General features: G+C 40.6%; 1 protein-coding gene across 1 annotated transcript in view; it reads left to right on the top strand.

Annotated features, from left to right (window-relative positions):
• Positions 1-20,183, top strand: part of SCN2A (sodium voltage-gated channel alpha subunit 2) — a 121,089-nt gene that overhangs the window by 15,326 nt on the left and 85,580 nt on the right. Inside the window, exons 2-5 of the mRNA XM_054044442.1 lie at positions 9,864-10,182; positions 14,151-14,269; positions 18,798-18,887; positions 19,962-20,090. Of these exons, the coding sequence (XP_053900417.1) occupies positions 9,916-10,182; positions 14,151-14,269; positions 18,798-18,887; positions 19,962-20,090 (605 nt within the window). The 5' untranslated portion in view covers positions 9,864-9,915. The remainder of the gene's footprint in view (positions 1-9,863; positions 10,183-14,150; positions 14,270-18,797; positions 18,888-19,961; positions 20,091-20,183) is intronic.

Genomic DNA, 20,183 nt, shown 5'->3' with positions numbered 1-20,183 from the left:
TGCTAAAGGAGTACTCAAGGAAAACAAGGCTGTTGTGGAGAAGCTAAATGAATTCTTTGCATCGGCTTTCACTGCAGAGGATGTGAGGGAGATTCCCCCACCTGAACCATTCTTTATGTGGTGATAAATCTGAGGAACTGACCTAGATTGAGGTTTCAGTAGATTTGGTTTTGGAACAAATGGATAAATTAAACAGTAATAAGTCACCAGGACCATATGGTATTCACCCAAGTGTTCTGAAGAAACTCAAATATGAAATTGCAGAACTGCTAACTGTGGTATTTAACCTATTGCTTAAATCACTCTCTCTACCAGATGATTGGTGTATAGCTAATGTGATGGTGATTTTTAAAAAAGGCTGAAGAGGCGATCTTTCCTCACAGACCTGTGAGCCTAACTTCAATACCAGGCAAACTCGTGGAAACTATAGTAAAGAACAGAATTATCAGATACATAGATGGACATGCTATGTCAAGGAAGAGTCACCACGGCTTTTGTAAAGGTAAATCATTAGGGAGTCAACAAAGGAGGACAAGGGTGATCCAATGGATATAGTGTACTTGGACTTTCAGAAAGCCTTTGACAAGGTCCCTTCCCAAAGGCTCTTAAGCAAAGTAGGCAGTTATGGGATAAGAGGCAATGTCTTCTCATGGATCAGTAACTGGTTAAGAAGATAGGAAACAAAGGGTAGAAATAAATTATAAGTTTTCACAGTAGAGAGTGGTAAATAGCAGAGTTCCCCAAGGATCTGTGCTGAGACCTATGCAGTTCAACATATTCATACATGATTTAGAAGAATGGGTAAACAGTGAGGTGCAAAGTTTGCAGATGATAAAAAAAATTACTCAAGACAATTAAGTCAAAAGCTGACTGAAGAGTTACAAAGAGATCTCATAAAACTGGGTGACTTGGCAAGAAAATGACAGATGAAATCAATGTAGAGAAATGCCAAGTAATGTACATTGGAAAACACAATCCCAACTATACATACAAAATGATGGAGCACTCAAGAAAGATCTTGGAGTCATTATGGATAGTTCTTAGTTAAGACTGAGGTGCTATAGTTAAGACTGAGATGGGGCTTCAATCTTCATATGTTTATAACAGTAATGTTTAAATAAGCACTCAGGAATCAGGTTTGTCAGGAGAGAAGACACATCACATTTTATTAACTGCACAAGGACTCAGCATAGTCTCACTGTGCTCAGGCTATGTAGAAACCAAAGGGCCTTTGTACCCATGCCAACTCACCTCCTACTGGTCATGCTGGGAATTAGCTCTCTTGGACCACCAGGGCACCTTTTACTAGCAGTGTCTCACTTGTCATTACTTCCATTTCCTCCACCATCTGGACCCACGTCACTCCCAGCCCTCAGTCCTTCCACTGGCCTCAGCGGCCAACTGCAGTCTAGCCTAGCCCTTGGTTTCAGGGCCAAACTGCAGTCTGGATCTAGGCCACTCTCCTCAGTGGCAAGTAGGGGGAAAGTGTGTGTGTGTGTGTGGGGCGGGGGGGAAACCCAGGCCCACCCACTACTCTGGGTCCTGGCCCAAGGATCCTATAGCTGGCAGCCACTTACTGCCCCTCCTCCTTTCACACTGCCTACTTGCCCTGGGCCACTTCCCCACAGCCCTAGCACCTTCCCTGCCCTTGCTTCAGGGCCTCAGTCTGGCCATGGTCATCCAAGAGTTCCCCTATTGCTCCACTACCTTGCCCAGCACTGAAGTATCTCTGGTGCTCCTTATCCGACAGTCCTTCACCTTGCCTTCCAGGTGAGACTGCCTTTTGCTCCCCTGAGCAGCCCTTTTATATATGGGCTGCTTCAATAAACCTTCTCCTGATTGGCTCTCCCAGTGAGCCCTTTCCTGATTGGCGGGGTTCTGCACAGCTTCTCCAAGGCTGCCTTAACCCTTCCGCAGCAGCTGCCCCACCACAGGCTTGTTTGTTTACTGACTTTGAACTAAAGATAAATAGAATTGTTGACAGAAAAAGACGGTTTTTTATGTAAATGGTAAAAGTGAGGTAGCCAGATATACAAGATAAAGGATAACCAGAGATGAGGCAGTACTTGTTATAATACCCCTGTTATAGTAATACATTTTTATCAATTTATTCCACTTGGTCTGCCTTTCCTCAAATAGTTCAGTGTTTAATGTCGTACAGCTTTTACCTTTCTTTTTTCTGGTTCTTTTCTTCTTTTCACCACATTGTTTTAGATACTTGTTTCTGAAACCACAATAGTGAAATACACTTATCTGATGCAAGAATTCATAACAAGCATCTAGCCTTGTTTAATTTCAGTACATCAGGTTATTTTCTTAATGCTATAGTAACAGGAACCTGGCATACATAGTCCTGAAATAACTCTTGCAATTGAGGCCATTAAACTTTCCTAACAGGGTAATTTGGTATTTTCCTTACATAGTAAAATCCTCCACCTAGCCTAGAGTTGGCCATATGCCACCTGCTCCTGCTGGAGGCCACCTCCCTGGCATAAAGGACACATAGAGGCCCAATGGTGATCCTGGTCCCCTTAGGGACCATTGCACACAATGTAACAGCAATCCTGAGGTTGTTGTAACTCATGCCATGGGCTGACCTGATCCCTGGCTTTCCTCAAAAGATTCCCAGCTTCCAACCTCTCTCCCTTAGGCAGGGCTGCCAAGTGTTATGCATTCTCTCACACAGTCCACTGCTGAGATCTCATGCAAGCAGTGGGGCTACAGGGACTGAACAGATTTTTTCCAGCAATTATTCTTCGTGGCCACAGTGGGGCTGGCCATGAGGGCAGAGCAACTCTGTCCTTTACTGTCTGCTTCACCTGCTCCTCAGGTGGCAGCATGGAAGAGAAGAAGACAATATGTTGCATGGGCAACACCCGGGATGGGGGGATGAGAGAGGACAAAGGGAATAATGTGAAGCTGGGGCAGAATGTGCTGGGAGCCTGTTTCAGGCCTGACCTCACCCTCCATAACCCACCAAGGATCCAGGCTCTCCCACCCCATGCCAGCACACCCTGAGGTGAGAACAGAACATGGAAGTTTGTGCGTAGAATTAAAACCCCATAATAAGGTCATAATCCCATTTGCAGATGACCTGTGACCAATCTCCAACCCTTTGTTCTGATGGTTCGTTTTACAGACCGATGACCCCCCTCTGATCTCGCCCTCCAACCATGTTTGACAAGCTTGCAATCTATCTCCCATCTTCCTCAAAACTCTGTCACAAGCATAAACTGCCCACGGGTTCACCACCTTCCTTCAATTCCTCCTCTTTTCTGGGCCTGTGAGCCATCTGTAATGTGACAAACATGTAATACCAGTAGCACCCAGTTTTTGAATGCAACACATGCTCGTCACAGTATGGAAAGGAAGAGATGGTAGCGCTTCCTTAAGGTGTCAGTGTATTTGACCGAATATCTAACATAGGAAGGGAACATAATTAAAAACTCTTTCATTCCTTCTTCCTCTTTTTTGATTTTTTTCTCTTTTAAGAATGAGGAATGAGAAAATTAAGTAAAAAACAAACTGTCAATGCAATATTAAGGTTGAGAATTTAAATACACAAAACTCAAGCATTTTGAAAATTAAGGTTTTTAGAGTAACATTAACATGCCGCATTGTAAATTATAGTAGGAACTGCAGTCACCCCACACTTTGATTAAAGTTGCATAATTATTTTCATACCATACCCTGTTTCAGTTGCACATAATTTTGTGGAGCTTTTACCTCTGGAATTGAAATTGTCCACACTTTCACTCGTCTTAAAGGTGAATGTTTGGAAAGTTTAAGTAAAAACTGTTCATCCATTTTAAATATTAGAGAGGGGTAGAAAAATATGTACTTTTCCCAATTTTAAAAAAGTGACTATTTGACATGGAAATACCCTTCATTGGGGAGAAGTTTCTTAGTATGTTCTGATGATATATGGTTTTGATTTGACCAAGTTTTGACCCTTTCAAAATATCACACTATATATGTACAGTATATTTTGCTCAGAAAATGTTTCTAAGCTTTAAAAATGCCTAGCTAATGAAGGCTGTACTGCATATGCGCGTGTGGGGTTAACTTAGCTGTTTAATCAAAAGTGTACTGAAGGTATAAAGGGGCTATGAAGGGCAGCTGTGCACATTGGACCAGATTGTAATGCCCTCGCTTTGTTGAGCCATCAATCAAATATCAGAGTAAGAGGGGTGCCATCTGGCTGTTTATAAAGTGTGCAGGGCAAGGCGAGTGGAAACACAGGAACTGTTGGCTGAGACCCTGCAGGTAGATCTACTGCATATTTTGTAAAGTTGTCAGGGGGAGCCCCACTGTGATGTTCCTTGTTAGCTACATGGTCTTTAAGGTTTGAAGAAGAGAGGAACTCTCCTATGGACCTCCTAAGATATGGGAAATGGCTGTGCCATTCTACCCAAAAAGTTAGATTAATGAATTACATTTGCCAATTTTCTGAAGCCATCTAAGTTTCAACGTCAGAAGAGTAAAATATTTTTTCTTAAAAAAAATAAAGACAGAAGAAATTCCATTTTAAACATATGGTTTATTTTATACTTTACGTATAAATTACTTTAATTGACTCTGTATAGCATGCACAGAATAGCACATACTCTAGGATCCTTGAACATGCTTCATATTTGTATCTAATAATATAGAAAAAAAATGTGTATGAGAAATAGTACAGCACAGTAGGCAGTAAGAATTACAATTTATGTGCAACATGGCTGCTGTGCTCAGAGGAACGTTGATTTTTGAATTTGCTGAATTGTGCATTTAAATTCTCCACTTTTATATTTAATGGACATAGTTATTTTTTAGCTGTCCCTGAGGGAAAAGCTGGTAATTTGTTTTTCTTGAGGGTTTATTAACCAGGATTAATTTAGCTGGAGTGCAGAATGCTCCTAGAATGTCAGAAAAAGAATGACATGGTTCTCTCAGATCTACCTTGTCAGAGGGTTAAATTCACCCCAGTGCAGAGCTCCTACACAAGGCTCTGAGCATCACTTATGCTCCACTTAATTCTGCCCCTGGTGTGGGCTCTCAGCACAGGGATGATTTTTTCTCTGAATGAGTAAAAGACAAAACAGAAGTGATGTTTGTGGTCAAGAAGAAGCATTTTAAGGACATTTTAAGACGTTTGCATGTGAAATGCCCACTTTTTAGGGAGTATGGGCAGATATCACTCGTGAGACAGATGTTCATGGCGTTCATCATTGGCTGCTCCTGTGACCTGGAGGCGTATGTTGAGACAGTGATCAAGACTGGCTATTATCTTATCATAGCTACTTTTCATTCTCCATTAACATTTTGTGTAGTTTTACGTATACTTAAAAAACGTGTACATGTAGGTTATATTGTATTTTTTATTTGATTGAGGTCTACATTTGTTTGTTGCTGATCTCATCTATCTTAGGTATTGTTAATTATAAACTCAATCAAGATTTTTTTAAGTGGCAATTTCCATCTCCAGCTTCTCTGGAGAGTCAGTCCATTATTTTCAGATACAGCTCTTCCAATGGTCATCCCTATCTTTGTCACATCCAGGCTGTACTAATCTACTCTACTCCCTATAGGTATATAGTTCTCTGTAGTGCAGCATACATTGTGCTGTACATGCTGCCCTCATGTCCACTCCACACTGCCCTTTCACTTCACTTCACATTTTGCCACTGCTTCTTCCCTTTCTATCTCTCTCCACTGCCCCTTTTTTAGCCTATGCATGCAGATGTTACAGATTGGGTTGAGGTGCAAGAATCTCAAGTCCGTACATTAGTACAATAAAAATCACACATCTCAACTTTTTATGCAACTTTTGCAAATTAACTACTAATATAATGTCCACACTTTTTAAAGTTTATTATCCAATCATCAGAGACCAGTATTTACTGCTTTGAGTATTCCCCACTGATTTTCGTGTCATCTGCAGGATCAAGACTTTAGGTCATCCTCTTTCTTGTCTTGCAAATGTATTTTTTCATCTTTTTTGTTATTTCTGTGTCCTTTTACTTGCTCTCACTATTTTCTTCTTCTGTATATCCCTTGGTCCTTTTTTCTTATGTCTTCACTGTATATATATCACTCCTTTCTGTACATGTGTGTTGTTTTGTTCTTCAGGATACAGGATGGCCTTGCAGAAGGAGAATAGCATTCCTGCTTAGTTTTGTGGTGCTTATTATCTTACATTACAATAATGATGGAATCAGACTTCTTACCCAAACTGTGTGGATTAGGCAAGCTTTTGAGGTATTTGGTTTATCTGAGCTTTTATGTATACATATACATATCTATGTATTATATATATATAATCCACATGACATTAGACGCTAAAGCAGAAATCTCATGACTTAAAGTATTTAATATGTGATGTCTTTGAATTGATCATATTAACTGTATTTATGGATAGTTACTATTTGAATTGTACATTTGCATGGTTTAAATAATGTATTTAAAGAAAAATTAAAGGAGTATTGGTGGGAAATTGTTAGTCTAAGGCAAAGTGAAATAATCAAGACAGCTACATTGTTATTTGTTGAGACCTAGCATACACAGGGCTGCTGCTGGGGGACACCTAAAGCATTTGTCTTAAGCTTGGGGTGGTATGCCTCTATCACTCCTGCACATCAAGCCTTGCCTAGCTAGACAACTTCCCTTGTTCTGGGCACTGCTGTGCTGAACAATGGCACAGCCTTGACCTCTCTGAGATTTTATTTTGTCACCTACTACTCTGATGATGAGATTGCACACAGTGCATGAGTTACTGCAGTGGCTCCTTTTGGGCTCTGGACCACAGTGAAAAATCACACAGCTATTTTTCTTCCACTCCTCTTCCTGAAACTCTGGACACCTTTCTCTCCTTTCCTCCCTACTACCTGAGGAAATGGCTCTTGCTGGAGCCTCTGTACCCTCTCCCCCAGAGTGGCATCTCTTCTGAATCTGGGGCTCTGTCTCATAATCCTCCTCTCCTAAAGCTGCAGCGTGACTTCATGCTTCCCTCCCTCCTGACTCCATCCTGTCAAGGCCACAGGAGTGGGCTTTTCCTGCACCTCATAGTTTCCTTACTCTTCCCTTCTCCATTCCAGCCTCAAATTGCAGTGGCCCACTGTTCACAACCCAAGAGAAAGGCAGCAGCTGCTGGATAATGAAATGGATATGGAGTGAAAGAACGAATGAATGAGTGCTTGAGAGCAGGGCCAGCTCCAGGCACCAGCAGAGCAAGCATGTGCCTGGGGCGGCACATGCTAAGGGGCGGCATTCTGTCCATTCTTGGGGCGGCAGAGTCCAGGCAGATTTTTTTTTTTTTTTTTTTGTGCTTCAGCAGTTCGGATGGCGGCAGTCCGAGCTTGGGGCAGCAAAAATGGTAGAGCCGGCTCTGCTTGAGAGGGAATGGATAAGGGTAAGTATGGGTCTAAAAAGTGAGTGATAGAACATAGTGGTGGATAGATAAGGAAAGGGTAGCTAGCCAAGTGAGCAAATGAAAAAAATAAATAAAAATAAAAACAGTTAAGAATAGAAAACACAGAGAAAGCAGGAGAGAGAAAAGGAAAAGGAAATAAGGCAGCATTTGGAGTGGGGCCCAAAGGGGATTACTCAGTGGGCTGTCTCGGGGTCAAGTTTCTGAGGTTCCTGCTTCTGCATCTTGTTTTGGGCACTGTAAATCCTGGCTGCATTCCTGAGCACAGATTCAGTGCAGCATTGAGCTCCCATACCTGCCACCCTCTACCCGCAACTTGCACCCAAGGGCTGCATTTCTCTGCTGCTTGTGTTGAAAAGACACCAAATAAATCTAATTCATTTATATTGGTAAAAAAATGTATCCCTTACTTTAAATTAATCTAGACTACCATAGGTCTCAAGAACTACCTTAGTTGCAGCCAGCCTGGGCAACACCCATTTCTCTATTCCTCCTCTCTTTTGGTCAGTGTAATTTTCACACTTTTAATATCTGTGATCTCAGCATCAACAAATGTTGCATGAGTTTAGAGAGTCGTGAAAACTGGAGAGATTCTGTAAAAGCCAGATTTTCAATGCAAAAGCCTCAGATTAGGCAAGTGTTTGAGTATCCAAAGTTTCTAATTGAATTCTGCAGTTGGTTTCTTACAGAAATGTCTTCTGATCGTATATGAATGCCATCTAATGGTTGTTACAATTACAGCAACTAGTAGTCTCTTGCACAGGAAATGCCAGTTTTTACTTCAATAACCAGGATCCTTTAGCAGGAAGTTAGGTGTGGTCTGTTGAAGGAAAATTAAAAAAAAAAAAAAAAAAGAGGCATGATGGAATTTTAGCTGCATTCTTCATGATGTCGTTCCAAATCCACACAGGTGCAAGAGTCTATACTGGTAATGCATTTTTTTAATTGTCACGTATAGTGTTGAGAGAGGATTCTGTCTTTTTCTATCATTAACAATAAAATCTATAAGGATTTTGCAGTAGTACCACTTTCATTTTCATAATTAACACTTCTGCTGCCACCAAACTGTACATGTGTTCCAACAGCAATTTTCTACAAAACATCCATAATAGGATGCACCAGGTGAATTTGACTGCAATAGAAGAGCGCGTTTCACAGATGTACTTGCATAAGTTGCAGCATGCCTGTGTGTGTGTGTTGGAGGAGATGGTTATGTATATGGTGAGGACGGAAGAATGGAGAATTAGACATGGTGTTAGCGTCAATTCAGATAGCTCTGAAAACATGAAGTTGCTGCAGCTGTGGTGGAATCAGACAAGCCTATGTGTACTTAGTGGGGAAATAAAAAACAGAGCGTGCAGGAAAATTCAGATTGTCGCATCATTTTAAGTTGATAATTGCTTTTTTGGTATATCATCTGGCACTGAAGCTGTTAATCTTGTATTACATTTGCTGTTTTATTACATGGATAATATAATTTGCCCATTCAGATAAAAAAATCTTGGGGAAATTATCAAATGCACAGATTACATTCATGATTTCCGATCATAGTATCTCTGCATTGGAAATATTTTTCATTTGTCATTTTTGGCAGAAGTATAAGGTGGCTTTAAAAGAAGATGGTTCTGCTCTCAGTTCTGAAGATTATGCAAAATATACACAATTTAAAGATAGCAATAGAAAATAAAAGGTCTAAGAATGTTTAGTAGCGAAGACCAATTTGGATTTAACACAGAAATTCTTTCAGCACATGATATGTTACCAGGGAGGGGATTTACGTTCAGGTACCTAAACCTGGTTCCTTGCTCCCTAATCTGTGAAGCCAACATGCTTGTCCCTGAAAAGAGGGAGCATTCCTCTGGCTGATGCTTTCAGTGTCAATGATGGGATCCTGAGGAAGCCATGTCCACACCTCCTCACAGAGGGAAGATTGATCTGACATAAGACCTTTCATGGTGGTAGTGTTAAAAGGGCAATTGTGTTGGATGCTCCCACCCGACACCACATAATAAAACACTTTTTTAACTGTTAATTTATTTCAGTGAGTGTGGGAAAAATCCTTTTATACTACCCACTAACTATCTCATTCATTAGAATGGTCACAACATTTTCTGGGGAGGGGGGAAGAAAAGAAACAATTTTTCTACTTACTTTTAAAATTAATGTATACACTCTCTATAGCTGCCAATTCATCACTTTTCATAAGCAATACATTAATTTTAAACTAAATTTTTAAAGATTTGCTACTTTTCCAGACATCTAAAGAGACCAAATAAAAAGTTAAATGCCCTATCTTGAAAGAAAAACAAATGAATGGATCAATTTCACAACACACTGTTCTCATATAAGTACCCTATTTAATACATTGCCCTACAGACAGTGATATGAAGGTGTATCCATTTAAATTGCTTGTGTGGTGGTGGTCTAATATTTTTCTGTGTTTTTATATTTTTAGCACTTTTTTATGTGTGAGGCTAAACGGTAATTAAGAAGTGCAGGATGAAAAGATGGCACAATCAGTGCTGGTACCACCAGGACCTGACAGCTTCCACTATTTCACAAGAGAGTCACTTGCAGCTATCGAACAACGTATTGCTGAAGAAAAAGCTAAGAAGTCTAAAAAAGAACGTAAAGATGATGATGATGAAAATGGACCAAAACCAAATAGTGATCTGGAGGCAGGAAAGACACTGCCATTTATTTACGGCGACATACCTCCAGGAATGGTGTCTGAGCCCTTGGAGGATCTGGACCCATATTATATCAATAAAAAAGTGAGTGTTTCTTAAGACTGCAGTTAACATGTTTCTGTTAGAGATTAAGAGTATTAAAATATTATAGACCCTTTGCAGGACTCCCTTTTTTCCACTACTTTGGGCCCAACCCAGATGTAGTGCTCCAGTGGTTGACTTCATTGGCACTGCGTGCAGTAAAATGTGTTTGCAGGATCAGGCCCCTGGTTTGGGTGGTGTGATACACTGTTCGCTTTATTATAAAATACTTGGCATTTCACTCTAATTGTAACTGTATGTAAAATCGTCATTTAAGGATGTCAGTATTTTCATTATGAAACCCACTGAAAAGCTGTCTTGAATGGCCCTCTTGCTCACTATTATGTGGAAAACTTAGGTTTTATTCCTGATCTATTCTCTCATTACTTGGGTTGTCAGGGGTGAAGAGTTAGGCAGAGATAGTATATCAGTGTGCTCCTAATGCATTCCTCTTCACCCTGTAATCTCAGAGACATTGTATCTTCTTCCTAGATAATTTGGGTGAAGGACTGTTAGTCTTTGAAGCATATTCCTTATCCAGAATCAGGTTACTGCAATAAGGGGCTCAAAGGAGCGCTTGCAGTCAAAGAGGTAGGGAAATATGGGAAGAGGTAGGGTTCCTTGCAGGAGTACCCATAACATAAAAAAACTCTTTATACTCTTTACAAATATTTTATTGAAATATGCCATTTTTAATGGAAATATGGAAAGGTAAAATTTTTGCATAATCCTGTAATATGTCCCATTGGAGACAGGCAGAGAAGTACAGAAATACCAGGCCTTTGTGCAGATCGCCCTGGTTTCCTCTGATGTCCCAGATCTTCAAGTTTTGGGCTTTGCACTGTACCTACTCCAAAAACAGAAAAACCTGCCCCATCCCAGGATAAGCCAGAGGAAACTCTGCTAGCTGAAATTCATGGAATTTTCTGTCTTCAGGATTTTTTGCTGTATGTGGAAATATATTCCCCTTGAGAATTAACTAGTACTCTCTAAAAACAAAAACAAAAAAACAACTACTATTAAGAGTGATACCTTAGCTGAGCAAACCAAGGAAATATATCAATCCCCATCAATCATTTTCAGTTCTGAAACCACAGCAATATCATAATGAGATGAGCTTAAGACAGATAGAAGACTTAAGAAGAAATATGTGTCTTTAGTTGCTCAATGTTGTGTTCTGAAAGTTCACATACTGACAGACACTTCATATTCTGCTTGCCTTACTCAAGTAAGTAGTCCTGCTGAAGTCTGGGAGTAAGGCAAGCAGGATTTGGGGCCAGCTGCTAGTGTTTTTTCCCCCTCAGTTCTCCAGTAATAATGATGTAGGACTCACCGCTGGAGATCTGAAACTTAGCATCAAGATCATTGTGCCTTAGACATCAGAAAAGTAATTGCTATTAATACTGAAAATGGGATAGCCTCTTTCTTCTGATTGCTAAAACAGTTTCAAAATTGCCCATGTGATAGTGATGTTGCAGACCATGTTATTTTTCTGAAGTATGGTGGTTTAAACGCTTTACAAGTTTATGCATTATGATCAGAATTTCTCATAAATTTTCACTGATTTTCCTTGAGTTTTGTACATTTAGATCAGGCTCCATTTTCATTTCATAAATGTGTGTCAATGAGCCTGCATCACACAAATGATGGCTTCAATAAGAATTTGTCTGAGTAAGGGCAGTAGAAAACGTGTGAGGAGCTCAGGATTTCAGCCAGAATTTCCTGAAATAAAGGGATGAAGTTCCAAGGGAAACAAGGAGAGAAGGAGGCAAAAGTGTGGTAAAAAGCAAATGAAATTCCAAGGGTACTGAGGACCAAAATAAAGCCTCGTTAAGGTCTAAAATGTGGTTCTGGGAGTCAGCAGAGGGCAGGGGGTGAGAATCAGTGTGTGGTTTAAAAGTTGTAGCATTCATTCTGGTGGAGGGAAGTACTATGCCCCCAGGGATACAGCAGCAGCATTTACTATACCTGTACATAAAGCAAAGCATGCCCTCCTTAAGTGCTGCCCTCCTCTCCTAGCTGATGCAGCGGGGCCACTGGCCATACTACTGGCTTATGTCCCTTTTGATATGTCCAGTGCTGCCTGCAGTGCAAAGAAGTCCCTGTTACAGTCAAGGAGCACAAACATTCATATTATGGCTTTCTTCTCCATGGGGAGGAAAGCAGCTCAAAGCCTCTCCCACCTCTGAGCTTGCCTGAGCAGAGACTGTCTTAGGTTGGCTCCATGTGTATGTGGAATATAAATGTTTCAGAGACTCAGGTGTATAAGGTACGTTGAATAAAAGGTTGAGCCTTCTTGGCTTCTCTGGTTTTAAGAAAAGATTTTCATTCAAAGCTGTTCCATTTATAAATGCCATTTTAACACAATCAAAATATATAACCTATTACTGACGCTGTGGGCAGATGGTAGGAATTGAAATACAAATCTTCACTGAATTCTGTGTGTTAATTAGGTAGCACAGATAAGCTTTTAAATCATTAAATATGAAATGGCCAAAAAAGCCTCATGATAAATATGAAAAAGAATAACAAATTTTAGTTCTATTTTTTTAGTGAAAAAAATTTAACTTTGTGCATGAGAGGAAAATCTGAACATGCCATATCATGTCCATACAGTGTGTGGCTTTTAAAAGCTCGAGGCCTCTTTTTCAAGGGCACTGAGCATCTTCCATTCCATTTGATGGGATATAAGATTTACAAAACACCTTTGAAAAATCAGGCCATCAGTGTTTATTACTCCACCTCACTATTTCCTTATATGGATGATACCAGAATTACTGCAGATACCTGGTGTAGGAAATTCTGAAGTTTTAATGAATGTATAAAAATTATGTTTAGCATATCTTAATATGCGTTATAAGATAGGCACCAACAGGGGTGAAAGTAACTTAAAGGACTTACTGGTACACTAGAGTCCTGAGTGGAGGGCATGGCCTCAACCAGAAGAGGAAGGGCCTTTAGAGCTCCGGGCCTTTTAAATCGAGATTTAAATGGCCTGGGGCTCCAGCTGCGGTAGTGGCAGCTGGGAGCTCCGGGCCCTTTAAATCACATCTGGAGCTCCCAGCTGCTGAGGCGGCTGGGAGCCCCGGAGCTTGGGAGCCATTTAAAGGGCCCAGGGCTCCGGCTGCCGCTACCGCAGCAGAGCCCCCGCCCTTTAAATCACTGCCCGAGCCCTGCTGCTGGAGCCCTGGGGTAGCAGCGGTGGCCGGGGGCTATGGCAATGATTTAAAGGGCTCGGGGCTCCCGGCCGCTGCTACCGCAGTGAAGCCCCAGGACCTTTAAATTGCTGATGGAGCCCTGAGGGCTCCCAGCTGCTGCCGCTACCCCGGGGCTTGGGCTGCGGGGCTCGGGCAACGATTTAAAGGGCCAGGGACTCCGGCCACCGCTACCACCTCCAGCCCTGTAAATCGCTGCCCGAGCCCCCTGCCGGAGCCCCCAGGGTAGCAGCAGCGGCCAGGGTTTCCGGTGGTGATTTAAAGGGCCCGGGGCTTCCAGCTGCTGCTACCATAGGGGAGTCCCGGGCCCTTTAAATCACCGACAAAGCCCTGAGGGTTCCCGGCTGCTGCCACTACCCCAGGGCTCGGGGCTCTGGCGGTGATTTAAAGGGCCCAGGGCTCCAGCCGCTGCTGGGAGCCCCAGGCCCTTTAAATCACCGCCTGGGGAAGCCGGTCCAGTACACAAATGGTGTGTACACTTAGAGCTCACTTTGTCCTCTGTCAAATAAGACATAGAATATGTATGTTTTCTAAATAATGCTGTTGAAATGTTTTCGTACAATTCTATTTGTAGAAATTCAGTTGGAGGCTGTCCTGCGTGTTGGGTGAACTACACATGAAGTTGTTGAGTCTGCAGAGGTGTAAATGAGAGCAGAATTCAGCTAATTGTAACTAATGATGAAGCACAAGTGATGCAGAATATGAGAATCTACACTGTACATATTTTCTAAATTTTCATTTTGTTTTCTTTTTCAGACTTTTATAGTATTGAATAGAGGGAAGGCAATCTTCCGATTCAGTGCTGCCTCTGCCGTGTACATGTTAACTCCCTTCAATCCTCTTAGAAAAATAGCTATTAAAATTTTGGTACATTCATATCCTTTTTGAAGTGGTTGGTTCAAAATATTAATGAACAAAATGCTGCTTTTATTTTAGTATTTAAATCATTAGTTGGTAGGCCATCCCAGGACAGGTAAGATCCACAATGCTCTTTCCATCCTCTTTCTGCTGCTTTCTCTCGTCTCTCTCCCTCCCCTTTCTCTCGTTTCTGCAGCTGTTCTGGTGAGATCAGAAGCCACACAGCCAAATCCTCTCCCTCTTCTTTTCTCCTTACCACACCTTCCTCATTTTTTCTCCTTCCATCTCTGGTATTACCCACTTATTTCACTTGCCCATTCCCCTCTCCAGTAATTTTCCCCACATGCTCCAGGTATGTTGCTCAAAATGTTTTACAATTCTTAAGTGACACTTTGCATTAAAAAAAATGTAATCTTTGATCCCCAATTTTAGCTTGCATGAACAGCTGCAGAAAATATTTCTCTACCCCTTTTCATTTTCTGATTCAGATCACAGCTGTAGTAGTGTAGGTTAATAGGGTTCCTTGAAATTCTGAGTTTTATTATAAATTATCAGTCCTATATGTATTTTTATCATTCTGTTTTTTTCTGGCAACCATTGCCATTTTATGTACTTGTATTTCTGGAGGTACTTTAATTTTAATCTTCAAGTAGCTCATGAGCATTCTGACTAGTGCACAGAGAACCTCAAAACTGAATGATAGTAACACAATATATGACTCTGTCTCACTTCTATGATAAACATAAATCATATGAATCTAGTAGTAACTATGGATCCGATCCTCCAAACACTACGTTGAGTAGTGAGTGCCTTGACATCAGTGGCTCTACTCAAGGTAGTAAGCAAAGTGCTCAATGTGTTTGCAAGATTAAACCTTATAGAGTTAAACTTGAGTCCTCTATCATCAGAGCCCTGAAGCGTGTGCATATCATTACTCGCATTGTTTCTCAGAGTTGTGTTCTACATATTTGGAGATGGTCACATGATTTTAAAAGGACAGTCTTTTATTAAAGCTGAAATGCAATTGGCATAACAAACCCAGTAACGTCAATAACTTTTAATGTGTTCAATGCTCCTAAAAACAAGAGGTACTATGTCAATTATTTTAAAGTACTGTAAGATCCCTCTGTGTCTAGTTTTTGTACTCCCATTCCAGGTTGCAAGGTAACTAAATACTGTGCTGGTAATATCACACCCCTCAATGCACTATGGAATTCTCCTGGATCATGGAGCTGATCTTGGTGCGGGTAGTTGGGATCACACATTATGAAAAAATTGGGTGGGCACATGTCTTACAGTGTGGGAAAGACATGCCCCTGTTATTGCTCCATTCTGCTCTGATGGTGAGACACTTCTCAGGAGCAGCAATACGGTAGGGGCATGCAGCTTTTAGGAGGCATTTCTATAAAAATCATTTGTAAGCCCTGTGCAATATATTAATGTATAAAATTATTAGAATACATGATTTTAGATTAGTTGAAAAACTCCTCAGAGTTGCTGCCCCTTGTCTTCTGCTCCTTTTAAATGTGAATTTCTGTGGTATCACAGCAAACAGTATTCTGTGATCTTTCAAATATTGCAAACTAACAGAATGATTTGGAAGGGGTGCTATGTGCTGCCTTGGCATGATGGTTTGGAGGGCAGAGATTTAAAATGTTGCAATAAGAAAGTACTCTACAGATTGCGATTTTGTAGTTGCTATTCTATTCTATTCTATTCTATTCTATTATTTATATTGCAAAGCCTTGTAAAACCTTTAATATAAGGGAAGAAAATTAAAATAAAGGTACTTACTGACCTCTTTTCACACCCTTCAGTCTCCATGTTTTAAACAGATTTCCCTGGTGGATGAGATCTTACCAGGTGGATTGCATACTGAGACATCACACAGAACAGGAGCCAATGATATATATTATTTGTAGGAAAGTGAAACTATAGACTAGTTACCTATATGCTACATGTCTTCCTTATCCTAATTATTTGATGCAGTCATGTGCTTGTTTTTAATAACTCTTTCAAGATTTTCTTTAAAACCATATATCGTGCACACTGTTCCTCTGTCCTCTTGGATATTTATATTTTTACAATTTTCTATTGCTAAGCAAACCACAGACAAGGGCATTATTATGCATTTTATTTCTACATTTACAATTTGATTTTAAGGAAAGTGGGTGGAATGATGGGAACTATGACATCAGAATTATGGTTGGAGTTATAACACTGTCAGTCACCCTTTCGTTAACCACAGTACGTTCTAGTCATGAAATAATTACCTGATAGCAACATAGCTGAGATTATTTTGTGGTTGCTTGGTAAGTGGAATTTTAGTTAAATGAATTTAAAAAGTAAATTATTTTGAAAAAAAAACTTCAATTCTTATACTAAGTTTAATGTTTTAACTCAGTGCTCTAGGGGCAGGTCTTCACTACGGGGGAGGGGAGTCAATTTAAGATACGCAAATTCAGTTATGCGAATAGCGTAACTGAATTCGACCTATCGGAGCCGACTTACCCCGCTGTGAGGACGGCGGCAAAATTGACCTCCGCGGCTCCCCGTCGACGGCGCTTACTCCCATCTCCGCTGGTGGAGTAAGAACGTCGATTCAGGGATCGATTGTCGCATCCCGACGAGACGCGATAATTCGATCCCCGAGAGATCGATTTCTGCCGGCCGATTCAGGCGGGTAGTGTAGACCTAGCCTAAGACAAAGTGGTTTTGCATGACTGGGTTAATAGCCATCATTATTTTAAGATTATTAGATAAGAGAGGAACTGATTGTGCCCTTAGTATCCATGCACAGAGTAGAAATCTCAGGCAGAAAGTGTGATGGAGTCAGTTGCCTCTGGAACAGCATTGCTCATCTTTCTCCAAACTCAGCAGAAGGCTCTCTGTGAGTCTGGCAATTTGGTGGTGGGTGGAGAAGGATTGGGGTCTGAAGGAGAGTGCATGAGGCTTGTGACTTGGCAGAGCTTCTCTCCAGCTTGCAAGTATTCACTGTCACACCCAGTCTCCTTTAAGTGGGTTTATTATCTATACAAAACCAACCAAACAAACAAAACCACTCCCTGAGCTTAGCCTTTGTCCTAGGGTTTCACAGCTTTCCCTCCCGGGGGGTCTTTGGTAACCCTGCTTCCTGCAGCTTCCCAGTCCTGGCCAGCTTCCTTATTCAGTCAGCTCTGTTACTCTTCTGCGACAGCAGCTCCAAGGCTTCCTGGACACCTGGCCCCTTGCTCCCAGGACCCCACCACAGGAGTTGGTTCTGCTTCTAGCCCTAGACACAGCCTAGCCTAGCCTACCCTATCCCACCCATCTCTCCCCTTCTTCTTGTCCTCTGACAGTATTTTGTTGCCCCAGGTATAGCCCTGTCCCCTTTAATTGACCTCAATGGCCCACCTGCTCTCACACTGGGAGCTGGGCCTGCTATTCACAGGGACCAGCTATCCTGTGACAGGGCTGGAATAGAGAAGGAGGGGTAATTTAGAAGCTAGACCCTCCGTTTCTGTCTTGGGAGAAGGAAGTGTATTGTTGGAAACCTCACCCCCCCTCACCACTTATCAAAAGATTGCAGAGGAAACTCCATGAGGGGAACATCATAGTGTTTGCTGTCCCTTATGCTGGTATTCCTGAGCAGGAGTACCGTTTGCACCTATGTTTTTAGTCATAGCCACAAGCTAAAGCAGTTCTCAAAGTCTCTAAAATACAAATGTTCTTAACATTTTGTAGGTTTTGGTGCCACCGTGTGGCCATTTTATATATCATATGTCTGTATGTTTTTCATTTTGGTGTACTTTAATGTTTATTGGGCTGTGGTGGTTTTTATCTCTCCTGATAGTGAATGGGGTAAATCCAGAGCAACTCCATCAAAGTTAATATAGTGATTTTGGATTTGCTTCAGTGTTTACTCTGAATCAGAATTAGTGAGAACAGAATTTGGTCCAAAATCTTTTAACATTATAACCAAAGCCAAATATAGCACAAGCGGGTGTCATTCATGCTTCCCCCTGAAGTATGGGACAAATTTCTCTGTGTTCTCTTCCAATGTCTTATAGGCCTGCCTTGCAACATATGTAATATTCTAGCCCTGAACAGGTACAGCAAAATGTGCCAAATTATGTAGTGATTTTGTGAAGCATAGCAATATTGTGGAGAAACTATAAATTTAGCTGTTTGGCACTAATGAGCTAAATCAGATTTATGTCCATATCTTCAGACTTGAAAGATTGTTGCATTATCCCATTGTACTATAGTCCACCCCTTCTCAAGTCATTCTTTTTTTATTAAAAAAATCATCTATCATCTCTTTTTAAAACTTCAGTTTTCTTTATGTCAGGACTTTTTTATTTCAATGGCTGATCATTCTCTTTTAAATGTAAAGCAACAACTAAGAAAATTCTGAGATATTTGGGGCTTTTGCCCTGAGCATCAACAGAGTAGTGAAGGGATTAATAGTTCCTGATAATGAAAATTTGCTTAAATGTTGATCTTCATGTAATATTCTTGTTATGATGAGATTTTTCTGATGTATGTTCCTTGACTATAATCTACATTGTTCAGCATGCTTATTATGTGCACTATTTTGACCAACTGTGTATTTATGACCATGAGTAACCCTCCGGAGTGGACAAAGAATGTAGAGTAAGTTAAATGCATTTTCTTTAAATATATTCACAAATCTGATATTAGCTTCTGTAAGTGATCTTATGTTATTTATGATCATATGAATTGACCACAACTAGTCTGTGACATTGTTGCTTATTTCCTCTGTCTCTTGTGACTCTAACTCAAGATCGTAAATGACCTCCCTTCTAACAGGTTGTTTGTAACTTCCATTCTCTACATGGGAGCGGAAAGCTGCTTGTAGCGCCATACAGGATCTGTATATCAATCTTTTTGTACACATATTTCTCATTAATTTCAGTGGAGTTATGTATATGTAATGATGGCAGGAATCAGCCCCTTCTCTGCATATTGTGGGTTATTGATATTTTTCATTGTGTGATAAACACGTCAATAAAGAGATTATCTCATGGATCGCCGTGCCTCCAGTTCACAATTGGGCAGACCTCCCTTCCATGGGCAAACAAATAACATCCCTGTGTAGGGTGACCAGATGTCCCGACTGTATAGGTTTTGGGGTTTTGTCTTTTTGGGTGACTATTACCCGTGGTTGGCCTTCTGTGATATTTGGGAGCAAGAAGAGAGCATGTCACAAAGTTGGCTTTCTCTCTCCAATACCTTCAAAGCTAAATCTTCATTCTTTGGCTGCCCTTTGCTCAGGGAAGGAAATGAAAGCTAGGAGCTGTTGGCTATTTTTGAGTTGCCTGAGTAAAAAAAGGTGTGGTAATAAATTCTTTGCGGTGGAAGAAAAAGTTTTTTTAAATAAACTCATAAAAAGTTAAATGGATTTTTATCAACTTTTCCAAAATACTCAATTTTGGGCAGAAACCAAAGGCTTGATCCTGTGACATGTAAGCCTCTCTTGCAAATGCAGAGTTGTATAATATATTTTAATATTCAGATTTCGATTCCTTTTTTCTCAGACAAATAATTCTGCAGATGTTTAAAGTTAGTTAAATCCTCTATTCAATCCTTAAGCCATTTAAAAGAAGAAAATAAATCAAATAAAATAGCTATAAAAAGTAATACATATAGAAATGTTATGTCATTAATATTTGTCTCTATTAATTTTTGCTTGGATATTTTCCTCAGATACACATTCACTGGAATTTATACCTTTGAATCACTTGTAAAAATTCTTGCAAGGGGCTTCTGTTTAGAAGATTTTACTTTTCTTCGAGACCCATGGAATTGGCTAGATTTCACTGTCATTACATTCGCGTAAGTCTTTTAACAATTTTTAACGTTTATGAGGGTATGAAATTAGTGGCTACAAATTACATCATATTTTGGAATGCAGAACATTTGGAGCAT

Source organism: Malaclemys terrapin, chromosome 11, assembly GCF_027887155.1.
Source record: "Malaclemys terrapin pileata isolate rMalTer1 chromosome 11, rMalTer1.hap1, whole genome shotgun sequence".
Taxonomy (NCBI): Eukaryota; Metazoa; Chordata; order Testudines; family Emydidae; genus Malaclemys; species Malaclemys terrapin.
This window is presented reverse-complemented; position numbering and strand designations above follow the sequence as displayed.